Source organism: Protomyctophum bolini (genome assembly GCF_963924005.1).
Source record: "Protomyctophum bolini genome assembly, chromosome: 9".
NCBI lineage: Eukaryota > Metazoa > Chordata > Actinopteri > Myctophiformes > Myctophidae > Protomyctophum > Protomyctophum bolini.
Window position 1 is genome coordinate 4264555 of NC_137870.1, and position 15500 is coordinate 4280054.

Genomic DNA, 15500 nt, shown 5'->3' on the forward strand with positions numbered 1-15500 from the left:
CAATATAAGTAAAATAATATAACCTTTCCACAGGAGTATCTTTTCATATTTTTCCACAAAGAATACAAACAGCCAATAGCATATTACAAAGTTATCCCCCTCACTGGTGATAATTCCGGGAGGAAAAACGGGCAAGCACCGGGGTGAGTTGTCCAGTATTCATCCTCAGTATCCTTGGCATAAACTCATGCCAATACGACTGCATTCATTCTTGACGTTATCACGTTCCATTCAATTTATTCATTCTCAATGTAACCCCCTTTTCGTAATAAACGTCAGTGCATTCATTCATTCATAGTTCTGTGTAGTGAAATCTCTTGAGTAGAAATATACTATTTTTCCTGAGTACACATAAAATGTAGAATTTAGCCATTGACGGTGACATTGTTACTGCGTCATCAATATCGGTGAAAATAATCTGGATTACTTTGAGACCGATCCGATACCGATATGGTATTTGTATGGCCGATACCGACACTACCGATTGTATCGTGCATCTCCAATCCAAACTGCACATCAACACACTAGATTGGCAGACCATAATAAACATGTATCGGCTACCTTTTCTCATCCTTCATTCGTTGCGATCATTCTGCCTCAAGAAAGAGTCGTCTTTTGGACACAGCCTCCTCACCAAATTTGTCCCGGAGTCGCTTGCGGTCCACGGGGTCTGCTGATCGCAGGGAATCGTCGTCCGAGCGACTCCAAAAAGGTCCCTGGACTACGGAGGGAGTCACCAGGAGAGAACGGGCAACAGAAAAGTTCCCACTGGCCTTCCGCAGAGCCTCAACTACACTCTGCAGATCCTGATTGGACTGCTTCATCAGCCCTCGCATTCGACGCACGTCCTCTTCCAGATGGGTCTGACTCAGTGAGACAACGGTATCCTCATTCTGTCTTCGCTGAGGGCAGGTTGACATTCCTACATTGCTGACTCGCACAACGGACTGAGACGGGCTGTCCTGGGATTCACCGAGCACTACAGGCCCTGCAGGACAGGCTGACTCTGGATTCCAATGACTCTTCCGCTGGAGGGTAGGTCCAGATCCATGGTTAAGGTTTGGGACAGCAGCTGCAGTGGTGGTGGCTGTGTCGGGGGTAGACAATTCTGTATGTTTGTCCTCATGTGGCGCTTCCTCGGTTACAGTCACATCCACAGTCTCGTCGTCACTAGACTCAAACTCCTTTGCCATCTCCAGGAATCCTGGTTGAAATCCTGAGGTCGAAGCTCGGACGTGATCCTTCACCATCTCTCCACTCTCTCCTCTGGCTCTTTTAGGGCTGGGTAGTACGGGTTGATCTGTGGACGTATCACTCTGAACAGCATGCTGGTCTGTGGAAGCGTATTTCTGGGCAGTGGTCTTGTCTGTCGATTGAGGCTCCTTGGATAGCAGAGGTGAAACTGTGGTCTTCTGTGGAATGGGAGGAAGCGATCCGAGCTTTCTTTTAGAAGTCTGGGGTGACGGCGGTTCGCCATGAGGCTCAAGCCGTCTATGTAATAAACTCCATACGGGCTGGGCTGGCATGGGGGAGGCCGTCCGCATCTCTCGCTTCTCGGATGACTTTGGAACGTCTATCTCATGCTGCTTGGTCTCCTCCGCCTCATGTGTCCTCTTCTCTTCTAGGCCGGCCATTGTTCCGGGAGCCAGGTGCTTCCTGTACCGGGCTTTCATCGACTGCCAGCTGTGACCCGTCACGGTTCTCTTCTCCATGTCTTGCCACAGCCGGTTCCCTCCGACCCGTAGCTTGTCTTCTTTGACAATATGACTCAAAATGGCAGCGTCCTCCTCGGGAGTGTATGCTGATCGACCTCCCGAGGCCCAGCCAGAGCTCTGGACGTCAGGCTTTAACCTGTAGTCCTCCACCTCCAGCTGCACGTTCTTCTCCACACAGTCCCATATATACCGGGTGGACACGTACCAGTGAGCAATGTCTCTGGGCAGAGACTCGAGCTCCTCTTGGTCTGCCAGCAGAATGGCCCCTGGCTCCTGTGCCTTGGTCACTGTGCCTCCCCCTGCCTTGATGTGGGGCTGGAGCTGGAGCTTAGTGGGTCCCGGAGGCAGGAAGAACCGCATCGGTTCGCCCTCTATCGTCATGAAAAGCACTGGGGAGATGGCGGACGCTTTGCCGGCAGTCTCCCCCTGCCTTTTCAACATGGCTGCCCCCGATTCCGAATGCACAGAGGCTCTTGCTTATATCAATTATTTTATTTTAAATGGGTTCCCGCAGCCACAGATAATTGGAGACATCAACTGTCAAACACGCCTATATCCTTCAAATCAGATGAGGTAGAGCCAGCTCTCCTGGAAGGACTCCAATGATAAATCCAATGATCTGATCGGAAAATTTAACTAGACCACCTCTTCCTTTGCGTGTCACACTCACAAATGTAAACATTCAAAGTGCACATACATGGCACAGATCTCCACTGACGTCATCGATGACGTCATCGGTACTGTATCGAAGTACTGTATGACTCCAATTTGGGCAAGATGTCAGCCCGATCAGAGCCCAATAGAGGGTATGCGTCATGTGACATCATCATCGAACCCGGAAGTTATGTGGGAACGCCTACTGTGTGGCAAAAAGATATACTTTCTGGCCAAGACGGCCCAGACAGCCAAACAGAAACGTTGTATTTGATTGCATTAAACAACGTTAAACGACAGGATTACGGCAAATGGCTGACAATAGTCTGGTCATTCCAAGCGACAAAAGTGACCCTGACGCAGCACAGGCTGTCTCAGACAGAGCTAGTCGGTCTTCTGGGGGCTGCAGGTTTCCAGCCTCCAGGCGCCAGTGATGTAACGTAGGCGAATAAACACCAGGTCACGTCCCATCTCCAGCCAGCTCCAAATCGGGACCAGCTTGGACCCGTCGATCTCCGTCCAAGTGACGGCGACCTCCGCTATGGGAATCCTGAGACGCTGGGCGATGTAAAGGAGCTCCACGTCAAAGGCCCAGCGCTCCACGTGGAGGGAGGAGAAGGTCCTGAGGGCGGCCTCGCGCGTGAAGAGCTTGAAGCCACACTGAGTGTCCTTGATCCCTCTCACGCAGAAGAACCACACCAGGAAGTGGAACCCGTACATCAGGAACGTGCGGAACGCGGATCGATGGGCTACCGATTCCTTTTCCAGGTGGACCCTGGAACCACAGGAGATAGCGACGTTCTCCGTTTGAGGGTCGATGTCGTGAAGGCCGGCCTCCAATTTCTCGATGTCCGCAAACGTTGTGGCTCCGTCGGCGTCGGCCATGAGAATAACCTTCCCCCTGGAGCTCAGGGTTCCCATTCTCACGGCACCTCCTTTCCCTCTGTTCCTCACCAGAGTCAGGACCCGCATTTTATCCGCGCCATACTTCTTTGTGTACTTTAAGGCCACCTCTGTGGTTTTGTCTGCGCTGCCGTCATCGACCACGATAACCTCGTAGCTAAACGACGGATTCCGCTTCTGTCTGCTCTCCAGGTACTCCATAGCTTCGTTCAACATCGCAGGCATTCGACGTTCCTCGTTGTAGGCCGGGATGACCACGGTGAGCTCCCTGGAGTGAGGTTCACGAAGGCTGGAGAACAGCTCTCTCTCCCCCGTGGCCGTGAGGAAACATTTCTCCTTGTCATGACGTGTCAGATCCATAACACTGGCCGTGACATGCGCTATGACAAACACCACAATCAAAACCACTACCGCCAATGCAACCAACTCTAAAACACAGAGGAAACCCATTCTCCACTACCAGGTTAACTTATTTAACCAGGCAAATTAACGTTCTATCACCTTCTAGGTTGTTGTAACAATGTATTGGTACATGACTACAGTCCCCGAATAAACATTATAGCCTATAGCTTTGATATATTGTCGTCCAAATATAGTTATTTACCTCTCTTGACTTCCAGACCGTATCGGTCGCCCCATGCAAATCACACAGAGGTGATTGATATTAACGACCGAGTCGCAAAAAAGTGAATCTGTCCTTGGTTTATGACGAAATATAGAAATTACTGACGTTATCAATATGACATCACTGCCCCGAACGGGTACTGGCTAAAAATGGAGTTCCCCATATAGCCAGAACCATAGAGTAAGACAGAGTTGCCCTTGAGCTTGAGCTTAGTCCTTGAGCTTAGTCCAGTTACCCTGGGTAAATATAGTAACTTTGCTTTGCTTTGAACAGGCTGTTTTCTGCCCATAGCTCAAGTACTGATATATGGGAACTGTGTCACGATCTAAGACCCATTGAAAAAGTAATTTTGATTGTACGACCTATAGGCTATAGGCATAAACAACATCAAACGGTGGTGGGAAATCCAGATCTCCCCGTCACGATAGCAACCAAGATGTCAAACTCTGACCAATCACTGTGCAGCATTGACGTGACATAACAACGTGGGCGAGTCTGGGGCTATAAAGATGCGTCTGATCAAGTCTTTCCTATACAGTGTGTGCAGCTACACTTTGTGGTAAGTTGTGCCTGGTATGCTGCCATCCGTTTCTCACTTCCATCACAAACAGATCAAGCGTTGCGAAGGCGTGACATCCACTTTGTTTTCTACACATTCTCAGCGTTGTTCACATGGTGTAAAGACTGCTAGACGGAAGCATTTGAGAATTGTACACATCTCGAGTGACTAGCACTGCATTGACCTATTAGTAGACCACACTCTTTTGAACATTGAAATAAGTTCACTACACAAGAAAGGAACCCAGTAACACACAACATAGCACAGATAGCACATGGCGGACTATTACCAGGTTTTGGGAGCCCAGCAAAGTTCGTCACAAGATGACATTAAGAAAGCTTACAGAAAGCTGGCTCTGAAGCATCATCCAGACAAGAATCCAGACAACAAGGAGGACGCAGAAAGGAAGTTCAAAGTCCTATCAGAAGCGTACGAGGTGCTGTCAGACAAAAGCAAGAGGGACGCTTATGACCGCAGTCGCAAAGAAGGCCTCTCGAGAGGAGCAGGCGATCGCAAGAGTGAGCACTTCGGGGCCGGCTTCTCATTCCGTAACCCGGAGGATGTTTTCAAGGACTCCTTTGGTGGCAGTGATCTGTTTACCAGTGATCCCTTTACCAGCGATCCCTTTACCAGTGATCCGTTTTCCAGTCATCCGTTTAGGACAGATTTTCACACCGGCTTCTCCTCGTTTGGAGATTCGTTTTCGTCCTTCTCGCCCACCGCGTCCTCCTGGCACGTCGGTGGAGGAACGGGTAACTTTAGTAAATCCGTAACGACCTCTACCAAGATCGTCAATGGCAAGAGAGTCACCACAAAACGGATCGTGGAAAATGGCCGGGAGCGTGTGGAAGTGGTGGAAGACGGCCAGCGAAAGTCTCTAACCATCGACGGTAAGGAGCAGCTCCCATAACACCGTCTGCAACACAAGAAGACAAACAGTCTCTATAACCATCGATGGTAAGGAGCAGCTCCCATAACACTGTCTGCAACACAAGAAGACAAACAGTCTCTACAACCATCGATGGTAAGGAGCAGCTCCCATAACACTGTCTGCAACACAAGAAGACAAACAGTCTCTACAACCATCGATGGTAAGGAGCAGCTCCCATAACACTGTCTGCAACACAAGAAGACAAACTAAAGAAATGACCAAACCAGTCGAGTGGCACTGTGGTTGGTCTCTCTCCTCCTAGTACTCTTTGACTTTTTTGTAATGGGTCTTTCTGTTCGCTCTACCATTATGTATGAGCGCCTCCCCCTTTAAAGATGTAGTGCCGTGATCCCCCCCAGATCATCAGGTATTATGATTATACTAGGAGGAAGATTTATTTTGAAAAAGTGTACAGAAAGTGTTAAAAATATGTTTTTTATGTGGCCACACCAACCAGTTCATGAAGTATACCTTAGCACCACCCACCAGCTGTTAAGCCTCGTCCACAGCTGTTGTATGAGAATGGGGGAAGGGGTTAGGGCTATGATGTCACTAAAATGGTGTTATTGCGATTGGGCCTTTTGACTCGAAGGATTTCTGTCAGGAAGAAACCAAACATACACAGGGAACTTAGCGAAGACATATTTGAATATTATAACCACACCTGGGGGTCTAGTAATGTTAACTCCATAGACACGTCAGATTATATATTTTTTTATTTCGAGGTCCGGCCTAAATGGGTTCAGTCAAGACTCAAAACATTCCCATATTCACAAGCCTTTCAGTCGCCCTGATGCTCTTGCACTTGAATACATACAGTAGGATATGTATTGTTATGATCTGACTGTGAACTGTCTACTGTTACCCTTATTTTGTAGTGTGTCTTAGTATTTCAGGTTTTGCCTATAGTTGTTGCCTGTCTTGTCTCGCCTCTTTCCCTGTTACACACCTGTCTCCATTCTGTCGTTAGCCTGCAGTTGCCTGATGACACTCACCTGTGTTTTGTAGTCTATAAGTACTGGACTCATTCTGCTCTCACACTGCCAGATCAAAGTTGATGTTACTTTGTGTTCCTGCCTGTTTTGTCCTGCTGTTGCCTCGTCATGTAAGCTGTTATATGTTTTTTGCTCTAATAAATACTGGACTTTACCGGCCTGCCTGCTTGTTCTGCATCTGGGTCCACAACCTGACACACATCGTGACATGTATGTTGCTTTTAAACTGCCCATTAATGTTTTTCTTCTCTGTAACATAAATGCATTGTTTTTATTTCTTTATTTTTACACTGGTGTATTGTATTACACTGCATTGTATTGTTTTCTCTGACCGGCGAAGCACTTTGGTACGATGAGTGTCGTCTTTAAATGTGCTATACAAATAAAGTTGATTTGATTTGATTTAATCAAACGACCGTCCCATAGATTTGTTATCTGAAAATCACACCCGTGTGAAGTGAGGGGCGCTCTTTTCATCGTACGTCATCATGCATCATCTCGTTCTTGCCAATCACAATTTGCGTGCTCACCTTCGTCGTCAGTGTTTGTGTTGCGCAACGTTTGTGTTTACACAAACATTCAAAATTGTCCATTCATTGTCAATGGCATTTAATGTTGAATGTGATGGTAAGTTGACTTACCGTCCCTCCCTCTATAAAATGTAACAAATTGATGCATTAGCATCCATGGGCGTTTTACGTCATATTTGAAGTTCCCTGTATAACTTTGAAACTCAAAATTTGTTACGTCGTCCACATAATTATGTCCATTCTTATAAACATAAATACAGTAGTTACGTCATCACCCAATCCCTGATTGGCCGAGCGACGCCACCAGCACACGGACCCAATCCAATTGGTCGAGGGTGCCACCGACATACGCAGCAAGCTGCCAACTTACGCTCTGATTGGCCGAGCGACGTCACACCACCAAAAAATACACAATCCCTGATTGGTTTGGCCGAGTGACGCCACCAAAGACAATACAATCTCCCGGGCCAAGGGGAAACTCACCTTTAGGTTATAGTATATAAGATGACTTTCCACGTGGGAGACCTGGGCTCGATTCCCTTTAGGGGGCAGCGGTGGCCGAACAGTTTGCGGAGCGGTCTTGATATCGGAAGGTCGCGTTCGTATCTCCGGTCCGGCACGTTAAAATTACCACAGCTAAAGTGCCCTTGGACAAGGCATTGAACCCCTACCATGAAATGTTCTATGAGCAGGGCCTGGCTGTAAACAAGTTATTGAGCTTAGTCCAGTTACCCTGAAGGGTAAACATAGTACCTTTCCTTTCCTTAGTCCAGTTACCCTGAGTAAACATAGTACCTTTCCTTTCCTTAGTCCAGTTACCCTGAGTAAACATAGTACCTTTCCTTTCCTTAGTGCAGTTACCCTGAGTAAACATGGTACCTTTCCTTTCCTTAGTCCAGTTACCCTGGGTAAACATAGTAACTTTCCTTTCCTTAGTCCAGTTACCCTGGGTAAACATAGTACCTTTCCTTTCCTTAGTCCAGTTACCCTGGGTAAACATAGTAACTTTCCTTTCCTTAGTCCAGTTACCCTGGGTAAACATAGTACCTTTCCTTTCCTTAGTCCAGTTACCCTGGGTAAACATAGTACCTTTCCTTTCCTTAGTCCAGTTACCCTGGGTAAACATAGTACCTTTCCTTTCCTTAGTCCAGTTACCCTGGGTAAACATAGTACCTTTCCTTTCCTTAGTCCAGTTACCCTGGGTAAACATAGTAGGCCTACCTTTCCTTTCCTTAGTCCAGTTACCCTGGGTAAACATAGTACCTTTCCTTAGTCCAGTTACCCTGCAGGGTAAACATAGTACCTTTCCTTTCCTGCATTAACCCACAGGGTGGGACACAGACCTCCGCCATGCAGTCGATAGGTTTGCAATATTAGCTCTGGACAAACAAAGTAACACACACAGCTGGGTAAACCCTCTTTCTTGTGGCCTTCTACAGAGCCACACTATAACACAATTACTGCACAGATTCCCTGTGCCCAATCTCTAGCTCGGGGGCGCCCACACTTTTTTGACTTGAGAGCTACTTTTAAAATGCTAAACGAGATCTACCCACCAATCTTTTTCTCATTGCTGAAGAAATACCTTTGGAATGATAGTGGCACTGAGGTTAAATATACGGTGAATTTTTTTTTGTATAACTTTGTAATGCTACTGACGTTTGTGTGCAACATTTGAGCTTAATTCAAGTGATATACATTTAGGGGCATGCCATGTGAATGTGATCTACCTGCACAGCATTTGTGATCTATACTGGTCACGATCTACCTTTTGGACACCCCTGCGTCTGGCTATATGGATAGCAAGAGAATAAATAGGTCCACAGTTTATGAATAATGCCATGATGTCTGGTCCAAATATGGAGTTGGGGGGACATACTGGCCTCCAATTATGGCTCCAGATCAGCCATAGCCTGGAGATGGCAGACGTGAAGGATATAAATAACCGTTTAAGTAGACCGCCAGGAGTATTTGGACGTGGCCCGTCTTTGTACAAAAAACAATAAATCCACCAATGCCCACATGAGCGCATCGACAGCCATGGACGACTACTACCGTGTTCTAGGCGTCCGGACGGATTCGTCGCAGGACGACGTCAAGAAAGCTTTCCGAAAGCTCGCCCTGAAGTGGCACCCGGACAAGAACCCTGGCGACAAGGAGAACGCGGACAGGAAGTTCAAGGAGCTGTCGGAGGCGTACGAGGTGCTGTCGGACGAGAACAAGAGGGACATTTACGACCGCTACGGCAAGGAAGGCCTCTCGGACGGCGTAGGAGACGACGGAGAAGAAGAAGGAGGCGACGACGAGCAGCACTTTGGAGGTGCAGATGGCTTCACGTGCCATGATAATCCAGAGGATGTTTTCTGGGAATCGTTTTACGGCGGCGGCGGTGGAGATCCAACCACGGAGTATTCCTTCGGCTCGGGACACGTGGGATCGTCGTTCGCGTGTTCCCAGAACCCCTGCATGTCGTTCGACGGCGCCTACGGGCCCCAGCTTTTCATGGCACATCATGTGCCTATGTTCCATCATGCACCAGGCACCTATGGAGCCCAGGTCTACGTATCTGCTGCCATGAGGTCCTATGCTCCTCCCGGAGCGTGTCTATGTTCCCACGGTCACTGCATGTACCCACCAGGGTCCTCCTCCTATGTTCCCACTGTTCCATTTCCCCATGGTGCCACTGCCATGTTCCCAGGGTCCTATGTCCCACCGCTTTATTATGAGGGGAACCTGACAAACATGTTCCAGTTTTAGCCGGCTAAAAACTGGAAAAACTCCAATGTGAAGGGGGTTCGTGTGTTTGGTCCGACGGAGCAATTGGTTCCGAACGACAACCTATACCTCAAACCCTCACCCTAACCCTATATCCTCCCCCGGGGCAGCACACCTAAACCTATAACCCCAATTGGATTGCCAGCAACACATTGAGAACAGAACATTATCTGGTGAAGACGTCTATCTATAATGCACAAAGTCTCTAGGGCCCAGATTCACAACGGAGATTTACGACCAGGTGTAAATTGAAGTGCGTAATGACTAATGAGAGTGTATTAATTAGTCCGATCAAGCTCACGTGTCATTCACCAAAGGCGGCGTAATGACTTCATTTGTGCGATCTCGTTTCTACCTCTTTCCCAAGCGATTTGCCTGGTTTAATTGAACGTCCACGCCCATTCCACGGCCATATAAGGCAACTTTCCTCGGGTGACAAACATCATCACAGCTTGTAGAGCAGTTTATTTTAACGGGCGAGTCTCTCGCGCAATGTCAACGGACTGAACGTTATAAAGTATAGGCTATTACTCTCATAACCAACTCCTTCAATTATTTTGACCTGAAGATATCCGATAAATATTTTTATCAGAGCTGCATTGACTAATGGGGGGAAGACTGTCCTTTTGGATTAGGCCTACTATATCATATCACTGTTGTATACTGTAGGCTATCTGAATGATGCCTGTGGGGAATTCATTTGTTCTGGACACGTAGCTGGTGATCCGATAATATAATTACGATTGTATCGGATCACCAGCTGATTTTGACAGGCGGGTCTCTCGCACGGACAGATCTTCAAGCAAACAGCGTGAGTTATAAACGAAACGGACGGAAGCACACATAACTCTGCGTAAAAAAATCAGTGCATAACTACTATCAGTGCCATCTACCTATAAATGGAATACCAGACGAGTCGCCCCCTTTACCAACTCGGCCCGGGCGTACAGCCGGTCGGAAACAGCGCGGCCTGGTATCCCTAAAAAAGTAACCTAAAGTAAATTATGCTTAAACGGTTAAACCTAACCTTATTCCTAACCTTAACCTCAGTAAAACTATGCCCTAAACCTAACGCTATACCTAAACTTAACCCCAGTAAAACTTATAACCCTAAACTTATTTCTAACCTTATTCTCAGTAAATCAAAATAAAGAATACAAGAACCGCTGGGAAAAAAGTCGAGGGGCGAGATGGTTTAGGGGCGAGCGTATACCTGATACCTATAAATACACCAAGTCTCTGTACGTGTTTACGTTTGTAATCCACATAACTCGAGAGCCATTCGCCTCAGGTGATTTAGACCTGAGGACGATTCTAGAACGATTGTTTACAAGTGTTTGTTTACAAGTGCCCCTATTTAGTTTGAGCCAACGTTTGTTTACAAGTGTTTGTTTACAAGCCAACGATTGTTTACAAGTGTTTGTTTACAAGTGCCCCTATTTAGTTTGAGCCAAAGATTGTTTACAAGTGTTTGTTTACTAGTGCCCCTATTTAGTTTGAGCTGTTGTGAAAGCAGCACTACTATGTAACTTCCCTCTTCTACCCCGGATTTGAACCCCCCAGGGCTGAATTTAGGTTTAATGTTTGTCTTTAGTTCAATGTTTGTTTTGTAAACGCATTGACCTATGAAGGGAAAACGTACGCCATAATGTGTCATTCACGACATATTGTCACTTTATTGTTAATGGCGTTTGATGTTTGCACCGTTTGTTTTACATCGCCATTACATCACCTTTTCAACATGAGTTAGACTTTAATATATTGGCGCCCCTCACTTCACACAGGTGTGATTTTTTCTATACTGATTGAGCTAATATTAATTTAATCTTGATTATCAGGTCAAACTTTGTGTCAGGTCCTGCAGATCCTGTTCTACTGTCCATGCCCATAACAGAAACAAACTTTTCAGTATTACCTGCATGTATTACTTCCCACACCAATACTTTCTGATATGAACAATAATTCCATCACACGGCTACAGCACTCTCAATATCACGTGACACTGAACATCCCCTGTATCGCTTTTTCAACCTCATCAGGACAGAGATACGGAACCTTGCCATGGAAGAAGGTTCGTTTCAGTAGGAGCTTTGTCCCCTCAGCCATCACGGACTGACCTCATGCTTCCTCCTATGCATGAGGATATAGCTCCCTGGAGCCACAATGTTTGTCAACCCTGTCAGAAAACACAGGGTCTAATGATGATGTCATTCGTGCCCAAATATGGAGGGACAAGCAAGACCGTGGATGTGAGATTATTAATGCACAATATATATATTTAGCCAAGAGAGGTGTGTGCACTAGTTAGCGGCATAGCAGCAGCAGCAGCACTGTGTTAAAATAGTACAATTCTTAAGAAACACCTAAGCCGTAGTCTGCCATGCCTCCAAAGAAACCTGCCCCAGCGACGGGAAGCAAGAAAACGCAAGAGAAGAAAAAGGAAAAGATCATCGAGGACAAGACGTTTGGTCTGAAGAACAAGAAAGGAGCCAAGCAGCAGAAGTTCATTGACAAGGTCGCCCATCAGGTGAAGCAGAGTCAGGGCCAGGACGGAGACAAGACCAGCAAGAAGGCCGACAAGAAGAAAGAGTTGGACCAACTGAACGAGCTTTTCAAACCCGTGGTCGCCGCTCAGAAAGTCGCCAAGGGCGTGGACCCGAAGTCGGTGCTGTGCGCGTTCTTCAAGCAGGGCCAGTGCGCGAAAGGCGAGAAGTGCAAGTTCAGCCACGACCTGTCCCTGGACAGGAAATGCGAGAAGAGGAGCCTCTACGTCGACGAGAGAGACGACGAGCATGCGGAGAAAGACTCCATGGAGAACTGGGACGAGAAGAAACTGGAGGAGGTGGTCAACACGAAGCACGGAGAAGCCGACAACAAGAAAACGCAGAAGGTGTGCAGGCACTTCCTGGACGCCATCGAGACCAACAAGTACGGCTGGTTCTGGTCGTGTCCGGGAGGCGACGGCTGCATGTACCGCCACGCCCTGCCGCCCGGCTTCGTGCTGAAAAGGGACAAGAAGGACGAGGAGGAGAAGGAGACGCTCTCCCTGGAGGAGCTGATAGAGAACGAGCGCGCGGCGCTGGGAGTCGACGTGACTCGCATCACCCTGGAGACCTTCCTGGCCTGGAAGAGGAGGAAGAGGCAGGAGAGGGCCGACCGGACCACGGAGGACACGGAGAGGAAGAGGGCCGACTTCAAGGCCGGGCGGTCGCTCGGGGTGAGCGGCCGCGAGGTGTTCGAGTTCCGACCGGACATGGTCGACGACGACGACGCCGAAGCGGACGACACCCGCTATGCCAAAGGGGAGGGGGAGGACGGACACGACGGAGAGCAGCAGGTTGACGGCGTGGCGTTCCAGGACATAGACCTGTCACATTTTGTCCCCAAAGAGGTGGACAGCAGCGGCATCACCGTGGCGTCCGTGGACCGGTTCACCTCCAGGAACAGAAGAGCGCTCGGCGACAAGGAGCGGACGAACGGCGCACGGGACGACGGCGCGGAGGCCAGCGGGCGCTCGGGATCAGAGGGGGGAGGGGAGGAGGAGGAGGAGGAGGAGGAGGGTGAAGATGAGGAGGAGGTGGCTGTGGATGAAAACCTCTTCACGGGAGAAGACCTGGAGGAACTCGACGAAGAACTGAACACGATGATTCTGGAGGACTAAAGACTATGAGAGGGTATACGCGACACGTCAAAGCTTAACCCATTCTGACCTGAGATCAGATTCTAAAAAATGTCTTCTACATCCTGACGGGTTTCTGAAAAAGCCATGTTTCTATGTGTCAGTCGTTCTTCGATTTTTCAAAAATAGCAGACCTACAAGCTCGTAGCGCGCCACTTGGTGGCGCACTATGAGCTTGTAGATCTGCTATTTTTCAATAGCTATAAAGCATAACATAATGCTAACACCAAAAGGGGTCAAACCGCGTGTCTAATACAGAAGTAAGCGCCTCTCGCCTACAACAACTATGCAGCCTTTTTTTTGCCAGCGATGGAGGCGCAACTGTCTCGTGCGAATTTGAGCCACAAGAGGCACTGCCGAGCGAGCTAAAGCCAGCGAGTCGCCGAACGTTGCGAAGTTCGACACACACACACACACACACACACACACTAAATCGGATTTAATCACAATGTAATCACACTCATGTGAAGTGAGGGGCTTACAGCAAACATTCAAGGTGCCACATGACGTCACAAGGGGGGCTGATGCTTTGGGGGGGGCGCATGTATAAGACAAACATTAAAAGTCCATAGTCTTGGCCCCTTGGCCTGGCCTGTAGGGCCTATGCTGTGTATATGCTGTACTGCCCTGTCTGTGGGTGTTTCTCCCACAGATCATGTGGGCGTCGGCCCACTTGAGACTCCTCATTAGGTGCATTAGGAGCACCTGATCAGTGCTCCTGGAACCTCTATAAAAGAGGGCTTGCCAGCCATTCTCTTGGTCCCACTCCAGATGACAGCACCTTTCTGTTTGTTGCTCCTCACTGTTTCATTTGCACACTACAACACACCGTCACCATATCAACCACACATCCACACTGACACCACTGATCTTACTGACTTCCACATCTCATACATTCTGAGGCATCTTTATATTAAGTTATTATTAGTTCTCTTGTTATTTTCAACACTGCTACTGTGTCCTCCTCAATTTGTCATGGCCCAACGGTCCGGGTTATGACACACATGTCTGAAAGCCAGACTTCTCAAAAACTAATATTCAGAAACTGATTTAGTAGGAAATACATCTCAAACCTAAATACTACATTAATTCAGCTTTTGTGGAAAGCTTTTACAAATCCAGTTAGAAAGCAATTCAGAAGATGGTTGAACACACCATTTTGTCAGACTTCTGATTGGTCCCTGACTGACTAACCAGCAGGCTCTTTCTGCCTTGTGAATTGAATGAATGAACTGAATTTGCTAAAACATCATTTTTGGAAAAAAACGATGAACAAACATGATTTGCCCAGTCACCATGCTGCACCTGCGATGTTCCTTTTTACTGACCCAAAGTTTAAAATAAGAATTGAACGCACAGAATATCAATACGAAGCAACTGAAAAACACATTATTTCAATGGTATATATAGTGGATGGAGAGAGAGGATTTTTGTCCAACCATAAAATGGCAACCAATGGGTGCGAAGAGGGGCACAACCACGGGCGGGACTTGACAAAGGGTGAGTTGAGCTTTCCCACTATTCTCTCTTTTGTGTCAATACAAATTCAAGTTTAGTTATTAGACAGCCCTGTGAAACTTTTGACATTCATTTCTAATTATGTTCTAATGTTGCATTAGCACCTGGGACGTATCCTCAGTGCTGTATCCCAAGGTCATCGGGGGTTTCGGGTCCGGCAACATCATACCCCGCCCTCACTCTGGTGACCCAGCCGGGGTGATCAAGCCCCGACTTACGAGCTATACCCCCGATCAGTCCCATTAGAGAAAGACCAAGGCCACACAATCCGTTGCTCCGGAACTACCCTGCCAGAACTTGGAGAACCAGATTCTGGCACGTGGAAGGACTGTAGTGTTTAGATGGTTCTGTTATGACTTCTCCTCTGCATGCTGTAGTGTTTAGAGGGTTCTGTTATGACTTCTCCTCTGCATGTTGTAGTATTTAGATGGTTCTGTTATGACTTCTCCTCTGCATGCTGTAGTGTTTAGAGGGTTCTGTTATGACTTCTCCTCTGCATGCTGTAGTGTTTAGATGGTTCTGTTATGACTGCATGCTGTAGTGTTTAGATGGTTCTGTTATGACTTCTCCTCTGCATGCTGTAGTGTTTAGAGGGTTCTGTTATGACTTCTCCTCT

At 47.6% G+C, this 15500-nt stretch overlaps 4 protein-coding genes across 4 annotated transcripts; 2 read left to right on the forward strand and 2 right to left on the reverse strand.

Moving 5' to 3' along the window:
• Positions 1-587: 587 nt before the first annotated feature.
• LOC308321272 (telomeric repeat-binding factor 2-interacting protein 1-like) lies at positions 588-2156 on the reverse strand (the record flags this gene model as incomplete). Its single annotated transcript, XM_080772111.1, has 1 exon — positions 588-2156. One exon carries the CDS (start codon positions 2154-2156, stop codon positions 588-590), a length of 1569 nt encoding a protein of 522 aa, XP_080628237.1.
• Positions 2157-2753: 597 nt separating this feature from the next.
• LOC308320797 (dolichyl-phosphate beta-glucosyltransferase-like) lies at positions 2754-3722 on the reverse strand (the record flags this gene model as incomplete). Its single annotated transcript, XM_080771474.1, has 1 exon — positions 2754-3722. One exon carries the CDS (start codon positions 3720-3722, stop codon positions 2754-2756), a length of 969 nt encoding a protein of 322 aa, XP_080627600.1.
• A 1008-nt stretch (positions 3723-4730) lies between these two features.
• On the forward strand, positions 4731-5366 carry LOC308321273 (dnaJ homolog subfamily B member 6-B-like; the record flags this gene model as incomplete). Its single annotated transcript, XM_080772112.1, has 1 exon — positions 4731-5366. The coding sequence occupies one exon, from the start codon at positions 4731-4733 to the stop codon at positions 5364-5366; it is 636 nt and encodes a 211-aa protein (XP_080628238.1).
• Positions 5367-12067: 6701 nt separating this feature from the next.
• LOC308321083 (zinc finger CCCH domain-containing protein 15-like) lies at positions 12068-13348 on the forward strand (the record flags this gene model as incomplete). The annotated part of the gene is made up of 1 exon (XM_080771874.1): positions 12068-13348. The coding sequence occupies one exon, from the start codon at positions 12068-12070 to the stop codon at positions 13346-13348; it is 1281 nt and encodes a 426-aa protein (XP_080628000.1).
• Positions 13349-15500: the final 2152 nt, after the last annotated feature.